This window comes from Siniperca chuatsi, linkage group LG7, assembly GCF_020085105.1.
Source record: "Siniperca chuatsi isolate FFG_IHB_CAS linkage group LG7, ASM2008510v1, whole genome shotgun sequence".
Classification (NCBI taxonomy): Eukaryota; Metazoa; Chordata; class Actinopteri; order Centrarchiformes; family Sinipercidae; genus Siniperca; species Siniperca chuatsi.
In genome coordinates this window covers 7809112-7825091 of record NC_058048.1, presented here as the reverse complement: position 1 = coordinate 7825091, position 15980 = coordinate 7809112, and the positions used below count along the sequence as shown (strand labels likewise).

Genomic DNA, 15980 nt, shown 5'->3' with positions numbered 1-15980 from the left:
GAAACAGCTTCTTATGGGGCAGAAAAGCAAGCAATACTTTTTTTTTAAGCTATAACCACCAAATATCTTTACTTGACTAATGACAATCTTAATATATATTTTATGCCTGATTAAATGACAAAGCACAAGTGAATACAAATCAGAAACTGCATTGACCGATGAGAACTAGAAATGCACATTAGCCTACAACATTAACTGCTATGCTAAATATATTAATTAGTGTTTGATGTACATTGCTCTTTAGTTCTCTGTAGTGTGTAGGTGGGTGTTGTAAAATGACTCCATTTCACCCTTTTCATTGATTTCTTGAGCCAAAGTTTTAAAAGAAACTTTGAAAACAAATCTTAGGGCAACTTGAGGCTTTATTGAGTTTACATTTTACCTGGCTTCCACATTCTAATTTGTTCTTCTCACACCTTTTATGTCAGTGCTGGAAGCAGGTGCAGATTGATTTGTGATTGAATCAACATGTAACCGTATACAGTAATGGCATTCTAACCTGATAAAACATTTTTAGACTGCATTATAGATTGCTCTTTAAAACTGGAGAAATACAGTGAAGGATCACAGCCTGTAATGCTCTACAGAGAAGTGAGACTGTTGGTAGTATATTTGCTGCCTATTTTGAATCTTTTTTTAATTGCAAAAAAAAAACTATGATTTGCAGTGCGGTGACACATAATTGCCAACAGATGGCAACACTGTTTTATTTCTGAGTCCTTTGGAGATAAACTGTATCATCCCAACAAAGTGATTAAAACCAATCATATCAAGATACCAACTCACATTTTAACATCCACTTTCAGCTAGAATGAATAGAGCTGTTAAGCATAGTAACCCCACATAAAAACTGCTACAGCCATCATAATGAGAGCATTAGTATTCACAGTGTTCTTCCACACCGGGTCCTCGCTGATGTCAGGCAGCTTCTCTGGTGCCTCAGGCACCTTGTGGTCCTGGGAGCCGCCGCCGCCCCCCCGACAGAACTGACCAACCAGGCGACAGATACCAGACTTTTTGTCCTCTTCAGCCACTGAGAGGAAGAGGGAGGAGTTATTACTTTCTGCGAGTGTATGTTCGTTCCATTTGTCTTGCTCTTGCTGTGACTTCCTTTCTTTCTTACCTGCATCACTGTTGTTACTCTCTCTCATCCTCTCCTCAGCCTCCCTCCGGGCTCTTCTCCCTTTCTCCATTTGCTCCCAGTCCAAATCCTTCCTCTCCTGTTTGGAATGACGCAGGCTGAACACCAGACGATGGAGCTGAAAGGAACAAGAGAGCTCAATTTCATAAAACAGAAACAGACACCATTTGTAAATTTTCTCTTAAATGCAGCTTAATCCGGTTGCAGATCAGGGTTCTCAAAATGTTTTGATGTCATGTACCCTTAATAAATAAGGTTTTGTCTTAAGGAACTTAATACAACTGAAATACGACCTGTTACACGGACATATGGGGTCTTAGGTCTTGGTGAATCAGTGCATCTGTGAGTACAGTAAGTAAGAAGTCACTTACATGTTGATCCTCTATGGGCTGGGTGCAGTAGCTGACCACCAGCACCAGCACTGACGTACAGAAGAAGAGTATGATTGCAAAGTGGAGGTAATGGATCCCACACACCAAGAAAGGGCAGTTAGAAGGGAAAATACAGCTGCCAGTACCGAACCAGAACTCAGGCAACATCCGACACAGACCCATCACCAGGCCGCCTATCAGGCCCCAGAATGCACCCTGGAGGTGAAGGCAGATGCTGATATGTCACCAGGCATTTCCATCAATGGTAATATATGATTTAATATGATAATATGTTACCATGTATGCATATGTCATCTCACCGTTTCATTGACCCTCTTAACAAACACAGCCAGGAGGAAGACTGACGCGATAGGTGGAGCCAGATAGCTTGAGACTGACTGGATGTAATCAAACAGCTGACCGCTCTGAGCCGCCTGGACAACTGGGATCCAACAGATGCTGACGGCTACGATACACAGAACCCAGACTCTAGTGAGGAGAGGAAAAATAAGAAGAAGAAAGATATGTGAAGTTGGTATCCATATCAATTCACAGTATCATACATTCATACACTTTGGAATAGCCTTGGAATTAAATGATGAACTTATTTGAAGTACATATTTAATGTTTAATTGATCAAAGTTTTTTTAACAGAAGCCCCTAATATAAACTCTTCTTTTAAAGATGGGGTATTAATCACATTACAATTAGCACTTGTATCCTGTGTTTCAGCTGAGAAATTCAGTCTACTTATCTTAATGGCATTTCATTGGCCACACTTTACCTATAAAAGATTCCGGCTATGTGATGTCTAGTCTATAATAAGGGAGGAAATGGGGAACATTATAGATACTGTGATCACCAAATGGTCCAATTTCAAAATATTTAATGGCACAAAATATTAGCTATTGGCAACTTGCATGCAAAATCCCAAAGGGGTCCCTCGCAAGGCCATTTTAGTTGAGCCCTAACCCAAACCCCAGCAGCGTAATTGCCGTCATCTGTGCATGGGGTAACATCACAGCATGATGAAAAGACTTCAAGGCATATTAGGAAGCAGTCAGGGGAATAAACTACTTACAGGTTTGTTTCTTCTCTTTTGACTTCTGTGTCCTGAGATATGCTACAATCCTTTTTTTAGGACATGATTTTTTTTGTGTGCATAGCAAATAGTTTGGGGATAATGGGTGTTTTTTTGTATCATTTGATCTTCTGATGTTCACATGGATGCTTGCCTGACAAAGACCATGTAGGTCACAGCGTTGCATTGTCACATTTTTTGGAGCTTGCAAAACTCAGTGTGTGGACTACCTCTCCTTTTCAGGAGTGAAAGCAGTCCATTTACATATGGTATGTAATAGGTTAGCACAAGAGAAAGGCAGAGTTGGAGAAAGAATTTGAATGTCTAGAAGTTTACGGTAACATTTGTTTACTATAACACCGTCCATTTACCTGCCTACAATAATGAGCTCGCGCTCAGTGGCCTGTGGTCTGATGCGAGTCCAGATGTCCATGGTGAACAGAGTGCTGCTGCTGTTAAAGATGGAGGCCAAAGAGGACATGAGAGCAGCCAACATCACAGCCAGCATCAGACCTCGCAAACCTGCACAGAGAGATGGCAGGAAGGGAGGTGGGTGGAAGAAGAAGGGGACAGAGAGAAGATCAGAGGAAGTTGGCCAAAAAGGTGGAACGAGTGGCAGGTTGGGAAGGGATGAGAAATGTAAAGTAAAACTTCTCCTCCTCTACTTTTTTTTTTTTTAAAGGTCGTCATTATTGTGTGTCCTCACCATTAGGCATGACTGACACCACCAGTTTAGGATAAGCAATGTTGGAGCAGCCCACCTCAGTCCCACACACCCTCTTACACACCTCAGGGACAACACAGCCAACCTCATCTGCAGGTGGATGGAAACACACACACAAGATACAGATTTCTTTCCAATATATAAGTCAGACATTTGCTTAATAAAAGTACAACCTTGGGCTTTATACATGATAACGCTGAGTCAACACACCTCTGACAACACTTTTACCAGTATAGTATCTACTGCAAACGTATTATATTGTAGTCTAAGATGTTGTCAACCCCCTTTAAATGGGATTTGACAGGACAAGTGTAAGCCACAGACCTGGGTAGAGGACCCTGCTGATCATGCCGGGGAACACCATGAGGAACACTGGCAGCAGTTTGAGGTAGCCACACAGGATGCAGCCGGCCTTCACATGCGTCAGACTACAAGCTGCAAGGCAGCGCTGGACTATCACCTAGAGAAATACAAGACAGGATAGATTATTTTGTGTTTGCTCTCATCTTGTGAGAAATCTTTCGGGCAGGAAATCTAGTTGAAGGTTTACAGCGTTTGGGTTTAGTTTGTGAGTAAGCGCCAAAAGGTTCCATCCATTTTGCAGTGAGGAGAAGTTGGTTTGGTAATTGTGGTTGTGCTATGTAGCCTTCATTAGAGTAAACATGTTTTAATATAAACACATAGAATAACACAGGTAATCCATCAGCGGCCAATAAAATAGCATTGCAGTATATTATTTGGATCAATATTCACATAACTGCAGAATCTGAGGAAACTAAACTAAAATAATAATAAATAACTAAAATGATGTGGTTCCAATCAAATGACTCTTGGCTGCTGTTATTCTGCTGATATGTTTCTTTACTACAGTTGTGTACGGCTGTGATGAAGGCCACATGCAGAAACACGCTGATTTTTAATAAATACACAGTTTTCCTTGTATTACACATACAGCTCGAGTCCTTTGGTGGAGTCTTCCTGATCATTCCTCCTCCTTAAGGATGGGGAAAGTTTTAGAAAGTTTTAAAGCAGGCTTACTTCAGCTGGACTAAAGTAATGAATTATTGGTTAAGTTACTTAAATTTTGTGCCTTTTTAGTCTGATTTTTAATCATTGTCACTAACTTTACTTTAAAAAAACATTTTAATACCGCACTTGGACAATCTAAAGGGTGCAGGGAAAGTATCTACAAACAAAATATGTTCTTTTTTCTTCTTCAACTTTCTTGTCCGTTTGAACTAATAAGCTAGTTATTTTAATGTGATTCAGAGGTCAAATCATCAAATGACAAGGTTAGACTGAGCGGGATATTTACCTGGTCTGTACACCAGTACCAGCCTCCCACTATCGCAATCCCAAACACCACTCCAGGCCAGGGCAGGTCCCCTGTGGTTGGGTCCCTCAGCAGGCTGAAGGCGTCCTGTCTGGGGGTGTAGCATTGAGGGGAGATGTTGTAGCGCTGGGGATCCATGGAATGGAAATTACTTGGCATAGCAGAGCCGTATCGGGCCAGCAGAGCGCTGTAGCCTCCTACTTCAGCAAAAGCTAGAAGTGAAAAGGAGAAAGAGTTCTTTGTCATTTAAAAGGTCAGTTCAGACAAATTACAGAAAGGCATATGTTCTGCTGGACCCTAGTGGTGTCTTTCCATGCATAGTTTGATGCATGGAAAGACACCACTAACACTCCATTCAACTTCCTTAAATTCGGGTAGCAGCATGGTATGGGATGGATATTCCTGTTCCTACAACATTAACGTGTAAAACAAGACTGTATCATGTCTTCTGTCCCACTCAGCTCAACAGTCCAGAGCACTGTTGTCTGATAGTGTCCTTACTGAAGATACGAGTCAGCTGCTGAGTAAGCACTGTCTTCTCAACGCATCACCAATTCACAAAAGGAGGTGGCTGTTTTCCTGTTTTCTTCCTGATGTTTTTTCCTCCTCCACTGGTTTCTCGCACGCTTTTATCTAGTCTGCCTCCTTTGTCTTTGTCGGTAATCTACGCCAGGATTAGACTGATATACAGCATATTGATATTTTATGAAACAGTCAATAAGGTTGTAGGGGGCGGTTGTTGTTGTGTCAGCTGGAGGTGGAGAGTATAGTGGCTTTGCAGTGTCAGCATACTGTACACTGCTGCAGTGAAATGAATGATTACCTCCCCTAGTTAATTGCTTTCCAGTTGTGAAGCTGCTGGGGAGGGACATAGCCACAGGCCTGGAGGGACTGACCGAAGCCAAAAACATGAACTGTGTGTAGTGTGAATGAAGATATCTATTGGAAGATTAAATATGATGCTGTACAATTTGTACTTACAGAAGCCGGTGAGGATGAATGCCCCGGTAATGATGACAACGGTCTGAACTGTGTCAGTGTACATCAGAGCGGCCAGGCCACCTGGTAAAACACACACTCACGCATCTTAAATTACACACACTAACAAAACTCTTGACATTTAAAGGGGTACTTCAGTGATTTCGTATCGCACCTCCATAAAGTTAGGGGAAGCAAGAGACAGGGTTTTTTTTTTTTTAGTCCTTAATAAGGGTCAAGCTCCAAAAACACTACATTCCTACTGACACAAATCAGTTTACTTGTAACGAGGAGTACTACCATCATGACAAGTAAACTGATCCTCGTGTAAACTTGGTGGACCAGGTTCAGTACATACATACACAAACACACACACACACACACGCATACCTGTAACAGTGTACAAGGCTGTTATTAACAGAAGGGTGATGACGGCCACGTAGATGTTCCACCCTAATGCCTGCTGGATAAACACAGCTCCTGAAAACATATCCACCTGGAGAGAGATGGGGGGGGGGGTGAATGAATGAAGAAAGAAACACATGACTGTGTGTTCTCAGACATGATGACTCACTGAGATCTTGGTGAATATGTAGAGGAACAGAGAGATAACGGAGAGGTAGAGGCTGATCCTGGTCCCTCCGAACCGCTTCTTCAGGTACTGGGGCATCGTGATCACCTAACACAGCACATTTCACACAGTGAGTATCAATATAGGAAATTACAGAGGTCAGTGCATCAGTGAATAGAAGATACACTTTTTAATGCTTGATGCAGAAGAGCATGAACTACTTACCCCAGCTGTGAGGTAGACAGGTACAAACAACCAGCCGAGCAGCAGCACGATGAACAGAGCCTGACACATTCGATAAACAACACACAGTAACGTATGACATGTTAGACCATGCCATCTTCCAGTCCACTGTGAGAGACCATAACCATGCGACACTGTGGTTTTTGGCACACAAGAGTCATTTATGCATCAATTCACTATTTTAAAATGAATGGGATTTGTGCACAATCAATTTAACTGTAGAGTTGTACAAGCTGTGAGTATATAGTGCGACGTACATTCCACTCAAACCCTCCCACAGCGATGCCACTGGCTGCCCCAGTGCCTGCCAAGCCCACAAAGTGACCACTACCAATGTTGCTGGCAAACAGAGATGCACCAACCTGAATGAAGAAAAAGAAAAAAAAAAAAAACTCACTGAAAAAAACATCAAAACTAAATCCAAATAAATGAAGACTCGCAGCTCGCAGGAGTACAGTAACATCATACAGTATGAAGACTATGACCAGAAATGCACTAAACAGAGAAATGTGCGCATAGTGAAGCATATTGACCCAACACAATCTTTATTAGTTTCAAAATCGAGCCATATATTGACCCTTTTCTGAAAGGAACCACAAGATTGTGTTGCTTATTAAGATCCAAAAGGATATAACTCGTATTTGGATGAACTTTGCCTCGACAGCCTTCCTTCCATAACCAAAGTGATGAACGTTAAAATTCTCCTGTCGCCTGAAAGTTCAAGCAGGCTGATTTTACTGAAGTAGAGCCTGACTGATACTGGCATTTTTCAGACCGACACCAATTTGAGATTTGAACTTTTTTTTTTTTTTAACATAATTTTTGATATGTTTTTCCTAAATTAGTTTTTTTAAGATGTGTACTGAGCAGGACATTTTACAGTGTAAAAATAAACTTGCCGGCGCCCTCTGGTGGACAAACTATGAAACAATGTTTCTATAAGACCTCAAACATATCTTTGGCATTTCTGTACCACAAATTCTCATTCCTGGCGAACAAATATGCTGACACTAACCAGCTATATATTTATCAGTCTAGCTCTACACTGAACTCACCGGCCACCAGGTCATTGTGCGCCCTGCCAGAAAATACCCTCCAACTGTCCCACGATTGCTCCGAAACATGGCCTAAAGCACAAACAGGACAATTCTGTTATTTTCACAAACCAAACGCAATGTTACCTGCGTCTCCTTATACATACAAGTACATGACTTACATATTTTATGATGATATACATTTTTTTATTCAGTCATTATAATGTCCTGAGTTAGCCTCAGACTAACACAGGTGCACTCACCCAAATGCCAACACTGAGAACCATGATGAAGTATCCGACAATGACGGTGATGTCTGCTGGGTTGTTGATGGTCACTTTGTCTGACGAGGGATTTGCCATTGCTCCACTTATACCTCTATACACTTGACTTAGCTTCCTATACTAGGCAACCTGCCTTTGATTTATCTGCATTTGCTTCTAATAAAGCTTAGTGCCTAAAGAAATCACCTTCATCTGCAAAAACACCTAAACGTGGACTGAATGATATGAAGGAATAGCTACGAATAGCTAAGAAGAGAAAGACCGATGCATAGGCAGTAGATTTGAAGTGGTCAGTCCAAGTCAGAACTTTGGCCAGCTGTGACAATGGGCAGATTCAGCATTTTATTAATTAGAGTAATTATTAACACCAAACCATGAAAAACAGGGTTTCAGTCATGTAGTTCCACTGGATTTTCAACATTTTACATGCAGAAATGTAGACTTGTATCTGTTGTGGACCTCTTTTATGCCCAAACTGCTACTGTGTGTGTCCCCACCGTAGAAATGTTGATCAGCCAAAGCACTTCATCAACAATTCTTGCAGTTGTGAAAAAGTCACCAGTAAAAAAAAAAATAAACACGTAAGCAAATAGTCCTTTAATCATTATAGAGCACTGCTTTCATCAAAACATCCATTTGCCTTTCAGTTCACAAACTTCATTAGATCGTACAAGTGAGGGCAGCTTCCCTCCTCTGAGTGGACACACAGTACGTGGGTGTGGACGCGTGCAAAGAGCTTGTGCTGAACAGATTTACGCCTTGGCATAGAAAACATGCATGCGCGTACACGATCACTTTTCACATGTCATACAAGCTGTAAGCACACGGGGGGAAAGAAAATCGATTCATCTGACAAGGTGAAAATAATTCAGAGCATGTTATTTAAAATGAAACCGACACTGTGACGTGACTTTTTGTAGCTCACATCTCTTAAGCAACTAAAATGACTTATTTGTTGTGTGTTTGACTAGCGAACATACGCATGAAAAGTTCAAAAACCCTACCGATTAAGGATTCTTGCTTCTTATCCTTTTAATGCATTTTGATCAGATTCATGTCATATTCAACTGGCACGAGATCTTACAATATCAGATCACCTATCCCCTTTACGATTCATAAACTGAGCCAGTCACTGTCTCTGTACAAGAGTGCAGCCCCAGGACTTGGAGATAATTATGTTCTTTTAAAATCACTGACTCACCAGAAGGAGAACACAGAGCCCCTCCATCTAACCCCGACTCCTCCCTGCTGTGTCTGCTAATGCCACTGGCAAAGAGAAAGGTACAAGAGCACAAGTGATGACAGATCAATACACCACTACTGATCAAGAACCGTATTATAGGGAGTTGGGTGACGAAAATATTGATTGATTTGATGCGTTATTGCATATAGGGGACTAAAAGTATGCAATGTATTATGCATTTAAAAAGACTTCGAGATTAGAGATCACAATGTGATAATCAAGCTACTAAGTGGCAGCTGTGTCACTGAGGACTACTCGCTAGAAATAATAATAAACTGGCTGTGGTGTTAAACTTCTGCCGTTACTGTAGCTGGGGAATTGGGGAAGTTCCACTATTCTGTTCTCAAGAATGAATTTGGCTTCAGTGGTCTGTTTTACAGTTACGTTGTGTGAAAAAGCTTCTCTTCTTCTCACCAAATTCATACTTTTTAACAGGTTTAAATTCAGACTGCCATTTATTTACTGCTTCAGTAAAGTCAAAGAAATCCACTTAGCAGGTCTTGGACCCTGTACAGAGTCACACTTTGTCTTATCTCAGTAGTAAGAGTTGAAAACAAAACAACTATTTTGCAATTACAGAAGTACATCCTGTCTCCATCCTAATTTCCTGTTTTAGGCTGATAATGTATTTACAGTATCGAAACTGTATCAATGTTGTTCACCGACCTAAAGTTACGTCTGAAAACTAATATCTGGCCTGCAGTATTGAAAACTTTGATAGATGGTGAGCGCCAAGTTCTGAGTGAATTAACTCCAAAAATAATTCCCTGCTGCATTTTGTCATTTGAAACCCTTTCTGAAAATCTTTCAGTGATTTTCTCTAATCACTAAGACATTACGCCTTCAGTTTCATGAATTAGAGTGCCTCCACAATGGCAAAATTATTAACTCCAGATTCTGTGATGGTGGGAGTTCTAAACACATTTCTAATATGATCCCCGTTTATATTTCTGCTTGGTAGTTTGCAATCTGAACACAACACTGGTAGAATTCTGCCCTTTTCAGACACAGCTGGCAGTGTTTTTCATGTACACATATCTTCTGCAGAGGTATCTGGATTTGATCAATTTGAATAAATAAGAGGGGAAAACAGAAGAAAAAAAGATCAGAGAAAACATAGTGGCTTACAGCAAAACAACATGCTTACATTTCTGGGAAAACTTTCTGACCTTTCATAAAAATCTGAATTTAAGAATTGACTTTAAAACCCACAATCACTTTCAGATCTAAACACATCTGCTCATGTTCGACAGCTCTGTGTAAACTTGTAGTCCCTGTAATCCTACAGGGAGCCCGGGCACAGCAGTCGGCGCAAAAGTTACCATTTCAAAACAACAACAAAAACCTTACATTTCAATAAATTAGGTACAGTGCTAATGTGTTCAGATAATCCATAACCTCCGTGCCATACACATTCAAATGCAGTTTTGACACGACTGCTGAATCAAGTAAAGACAACTGTTCACCTGGTTGGAAGGTTTTAGGAAAGGTGTTGGCCAGAGTGGCTGTCTGGACACAAGGACACTGTGGGCCGTCTTCACAAACATTTACCTCCTGTCTAAATACTTCAGAATGCTAGCTGACAAGGACAGTTCAAGTTTTTCTTTGCATCACACTGTCATGAACATCTACCACATCCCTTTGACGATAGAGTTTCTATACTTAAAGAACACATTGTCATATACAGTATATTGATGCTGAAGATGGTGTTCTGGCTGTCATCTTTATTTTTTTGCGTATTATCCAGCCTTGTCTGCACATTTCTCCCACTGCTATGTTCCACTTCTTTGAGGCAGGACCTTTATATGAGCATTTAAGAACACCGAACATAAGCACAGTTTCTACCAAGGAAAAAGACACTATCTGGTCTATGTTTAACACATGGGCTGCCATATTTAGGACCAGTTGGAGGGATCTGACTGCCTGTCTAGTGAGACCTTGCAAGAGTTAAATCTAGAGATGACTAGTCCCAAGACATTGGGACACATTTTTTGCTTCTATTTTACCATAGTCAGTTAAAAACCAAATAACTGATGATATAAGTAAAAACTGTCTACATGCAAGTAGTTTTATGAAAAATGTGTGTTTCCTGTGATATGTTTCTACTCAAGTCAAGTTTATTGGTATAGCCCTTAAATTGCAGTTTTTAAAAGGGCTTTGCAGGCCCACATTAGACAAGAAACAAGGTTTAGGCAAATAAAATGGAACATAACATGGTCAGAAATGTGCCGGTATCCTTGTGTCTAAACTAAACGCTGCTGAGAAATTCACAGCACTGAAATGGTTTCCAAAAGCAGCCATAAAAATATTAAACCAGCAAACAGCTGAAAATAATATTATACTTCATGAAAACAATTAAACAGGCTCTTTTCTCTCTCAAAGGACTTTACTGTTCTGACAAATAATGGATTAGGTTACATTCAGGTGCATGTTGCCTGACATTTTACCAGTTTCTGGCTCCACTTGCTCTCTGCCTGGACATTTGACTATCCCTAATAAGTTTCATAAGATCTGTTTGCATCCAGTCCATTATAGGCCTGTTCTGTGGCTGCACTCAGATAGTATAAAATGGTCTCTTCCTTGGGACTTCATCTCAACACCAACATTTGATGAGGTCAAGGAAAAGCAAATTCAAACCCATCCTGAAGCTCATCTCTGTGTCACATGAACAGCTGCCTCTACTTCAGTCATATTGCTCTCTATCAAGCTAGTCAGCGGCCTTCTTGCAGTTTTCTTTGGCTAGTCTCAGTCTGCACAGGATATGTTTCTTAGGGAACTTTAAAGTGGTACACCCAAACTGGCTCACCCCTCCAGTGTCTCCAGGGAGTTTCTCACGTCTCTGGACCCAGCTGCGCCAGCCGGGCTTCCAACAGTATACACTGTCATAGAACCGGGAGCCGTTTTCCCCACCCAGCACATAAATCCTGCGTTTCCACCTGGCCACACCCCCAGCTGCAATCCGCCGCGGCAGCCCAGGAAATACCACAGGGCTTGGGGCTCGGTCACTCCCACCACCTGCACCCCCCCGCTGCTCCGCGGTGACCATCACCCCTCCCCCAGTCACCTCCCTCTCTACTCCCGACCCCCTGCCCTCTCTGAAAAACAGTACACGCCCAGTGGCGTCTAAAGTCTCCAGATTGGTGTAGTTTCCATCCAGGAACTTAGTGGTATCCCTCATGTATCCCCCAATGGCACAGACTCCTCCACGCACTGCTACTCCTCCAGCAAGGCAGGTGGCGCCAGAGTCCAGAGCCACACGTGTCCAGCAGTCTGTTAGGGTGTGATAAATAAGCACCCCCGAGTGGACCACAGCCCGGTTCTGTTCAAGAGTGGTTCCACCCAGAAGGTAAAGCCGTCCACGTAACGCTGAGCAGGCGAAGGCGCGCAGAGGGAGCGGTAACCGAGGCCCCGGAGCCCACTGAAGTGTAGTCAGCTCCAGGGTCTCACTGGAGTCCAGCAGAGCTGAGCGGTTACTACCACCCAAGGCATAGAGTGACTCTCCACAGCCTAGAAGGCCTAGCATAGCCCGGGGCTGGACCATCGAAGGCCGCTCTATCCAGCGGTCCAACACTGCATCATATTCATGCACGGCTGCAGACACAGAGCCTGTCCGCAGGATCCCACCTGCTACAAACAGCCGGTCACCTACAGCCGTACAGCCGGGACTGACCAGTGAACCCAGCGCTGCTAACTTCTCCCACTTTCCTGTCCGAGGATCAAAACAGTCCACTGTGTAGTCTCTTGTTGCTAAATTCTCATCTTCCCGAGGTGTCAGGTCCACACAGACGATCTTTTTCTCAAACATGCCCTCTCGTGGTCTCAGAGGCCCCCCAAGGCCCTCGCCAGCTGCAGCGGGCCCCAACTCCTGGCTCAGTCTTCGGCTCTCTTCCTGGGACAGCAGCCCCGGCCGCAGGTGGTGAAGAAGCGCCGGCATGTGGGCGTATCGATCCAAGGGCTGGTGCTCTGCCCAGCGGCGTGCCGCGTCGTAAACCTCCGCTTCGGAGTCCACCCCCAGACGGTCAGAGCTCAGGAGGCTGCCTAAGGTGCCGTGGTCCAGCAGGAGGAAGTCTTTCTGCCGGGCCACACGGGGGAAGTGCTGGGCTACCAGCCGCAGGGAGGCACGCAGCAGAAGCTGGTCGTGGTGAGAGCGAGCCAGAGAGTACATCCCCAAGCAGTTATCCACTGAGAGGTGCTCAAAGAGAAACCTGGAGAGATAAGAGTAGAGAAAAACGTGGAGAGGAAAACGGAGGGAAAGAGAGACAGAGGGGGAGAAGGGAAGAGAGGAAATGAGACAAGAGGGTTTGTTAATTTAAACCTAATGTCAAAGTCAAAATATCTCCGCCTGAATGGCAAAGTCTAATGAATAAAGCTGTAAACTTGATCATCTGTCACTTTTATACAGCAGATTTACCTGGAGCACAGATCTTGAAGGGGCATGACCTGAAGCCGGTTGGCGGCCACAAACAGATCCTCAGCTGTGTCCAGAGAGAGCCCCGCCTCACCGGTGTACACAAACTGGATGACAGTCTCCATGACAGACGGCGTCACTTCCTCCAGTCGGATCTCAGTGAGGCGGGACTCAACCAGAGGGCTGGTGAACATGGCCCGAAAGTACGGGCTCACGGCTGCTAAGAGAACTCTGAGGGGAGAGAAGGATAGAAGGATGGAAGATAGAAGATAGCTGGAGGACATCTCAATTCGTACCGCATGCAGAAGACATTTCTACATTTTACAGTGCTTAGTTTTTGTCTGTACTCACAAGAATAAGTTTACTGTCAAACCAATCTATCGTTCACCTCTTTGATATCAAAGGCTGCAAACAGCTTTCTACAAGAATCATGGCAACTTCATCACAAGTCACATTTGCTTTGTATTCTGTTATAATAGGTGGTGAAATTATTATTAAATTAATCTGTAATTCAATTGGAAAAAAGTAATCAGTGGTAACTTTGATCATCGATAAATGCTTTACATAATTTCTCAAGTAAAACATTAAATATTCAGTGGTTATAGTTTAAACTTTTCTCAATTTCATATAATTGTAAATTACATACTTTTTTGACTGGTGGCAAGATAGGAATAAAATATGGATTAATAAAAAGCCATCCATAAATTGAATAAATATTTGTTAGCTGCAGCCCTGGCTGAAATGCTCTTCTTGATTTCTGAACAACATGACTGTTGTTTTTTTTTTTTTTATTCTTTATCAGCTTCTTTATATGGCAGTCATACCTGTGACACATGAACTTCTTTCCCTCAACAAGTAGAGTAACATCACACAGCTGCTGAGCATCCAGGAGCTGCTTCAATCCTAAAACACAGCAGAAAGAGGGTGGAGAAACAGAGAGGAGGGCGAGGACAGGAGGAGGAGGGATGAGTAAGAATTAGAGCAGAAGGAGCAGGGTCAGAGAAATAAAAGCAGGGAGAGAAAAAGGTTGAGTCGCACCAACTCTACAAGGGATCATTTCCAAATACCCAACAACACCCTTTCTAGCCTCGTCCTCCTTCTGTCTCACCATGTGTGATGTAGTCTCCCAACGGTGTGGTGCTGTCATCAGGGAAGTCCTCCTCCTCTGAGTCGCTGTCTGACAGAGGTTCTCCTCCTCCCCCGTTCCCATCCTGCCACGGCTGGGGACGCCAGGTGACTGTGCCCCCCCGCACAGCATTCATCTGAGGTACAATATATAAACACACACTCCAAGTTAGGCCACAGAATGTATTCACATAACAGGCTTTAACCTTTATGCATGCAAGGCCTATCTGTAACAGACAGGCCTATGTATTATAGATATAGGCCTATAAAAGATATGACCCAGACAACGCTTTTCTGTGGAAAAAAAAAAGTTGCTTTCTAGACAAAGTTCATGATACAGCTTAATTTTAGTAAATTATGTTTGCTACAGATGTGTGTATATATATGAATGAATGGTGTATGCATGTTTCCATTTTACCAGAATGATAATATATAAATGACTGGCTATAATAAATGACAAGTACAAAGCAGACAGTAGCATCAGTTTACGCACCGGCAAGATGCTACATTACCTTTGCTCTTCTTCTCGTTTCCACCGTGAAGGCTGGTTGGGTCTCACTTTAAACAGGAATTGGTGAGGCACTTTGAGGCAGGCTAACTGTATCCAAGTACCCGGTTATTACCAGAGGCTTCGAGAGGCTTCCCTTGCTCCCATTTGGGTGTCTTGGTCCTCCGGGCTTAGCTGAAAGGCTCGTCCCGGCCTGTGGAGAGGACGCGTCAGGCTACTCGCTGCTCATCCAGCCCCGAGCACAACATCAGTAACGTTACTAACTCACGGACCAAACTAGCTTACAAAGGAACAATTCTCCCGCTGTACAAAAGCTTCTCGTCGTAACACATATCAGTCCACCATGGCATTATGCACACACGTCCAGCTCGGTGGTGAGACAGTGCAGAGTGTAGTTTTTAGAGGCTACAGGGCAGAAAATTAGGACTGAGTTCAGCTTCTCTCGGCCGCACTTGTCACGTCTGAACCGGATTACCGCAACGTTAAACTTCCGCCCATATGATTGGCTGACCTTTGGCTCGTGACGATTGTTTGGAGCTGAGTCGTTTTTTATCAATGGAAATCAACATTTTAATATTTTCCGCTCCCTCTTTGACAATATGTGACAGCAGTTGCGTAAAATATCAGCTATATTTTTACAAAAACATTTAACAAAACAGCACATTCGTTTTATTTTGATTCCAGTTCCGCATTTATGCTGCATTCAAGGCACATACGACCGTTTTACAGCCGCCAATAGTGCTCGCTGGTTCCATGAGCAGCTAAAAAAGAAAAGAAGAAAGGCTACGAAATATGAATAGTCATTATTATAATATATTATTATTATTATTATATTATGCTATCATTTAAGTGATACTATTCAAGCATTAATTCAAACGCATAACTTTTGAAGTGCATGTAGAATAGCTGACCAGGAGCCTACACTAGAGCTTAGTA

The 15980-nt window shown here is 42.8% G+C and overlaps 2 protein-coding genes across 3 annotated transcripts; both read right to left on the bottom strand.

Moving 5' to 3' along the window:
- Window positions 1-342: 342 nt before the first annotated feature.
- On the bottom strand, window positions 343-9016 carry slc5a2 (solute carrier family 5 member 2). Of its 2 annotated transcripts, XM_044201313.1 has the most exons (16): window positions 8962-9016; window positions 7740-8076; window positions 7498-7569; window positions 6700-6804; window positions 6425-6484; window positions 6203-6307; window positions 6019-6124; window positions 5632-5712; window positions 4633-4862; window positions 3642-3777; window positions 3300-3407; window positions 2965-3115; window positions 1833-2001; window positions 1513-1728; window positions 1124-1259; window positions 343-1033 (listed from the first exon to the last, which is right to left on the bottom strand). In XM_044201313.1, exons 2-16 carry the CDS (start codon window positions 7836-7838, stop codon window positions 825-827), a joined length of 1983 nt encoding a protein of 660 aa, XP_044057248.1. In that variant the 5' UTR covers window positions 7839-8076; window positions 8962-9016; the 3' UTR covers window positions 343-824. The 2 variants fall into 2 exon arrangements, with proteins under 2 accessions (XP_044057248.1, XP_044057249.1); XM_044201314.1 differs by lacking the exon at window positions 3300-3407.
- Window positions 8343-15563, bottom strand: si:dkey-260j18.2 (uncharacterized protein LOC325231 homolog). Its single transcript, XM_044201315.1, has 5 exons — window positions 15049-15563; window positions 14520-14673; window positions 14236-14314; window positions 13415-13642; window positions 8343-13208 (listed from the first exon to the last, which is right to left on the bottom strand). The coding sequence occupies exons 2-5, from the start codon at window positions 14671-14673 to the stop codon at window positions 11711-11713; spliced, it is 1959 nt and encodes a 652-aa protein (XP_044057250.1). The 5' UTR covers window positions 15049-15563; the 3' UTR covers window positions 8343-11710.
- Between the last annotated feature and the right edge of the window lie 417 nt (window positions 15564-15980).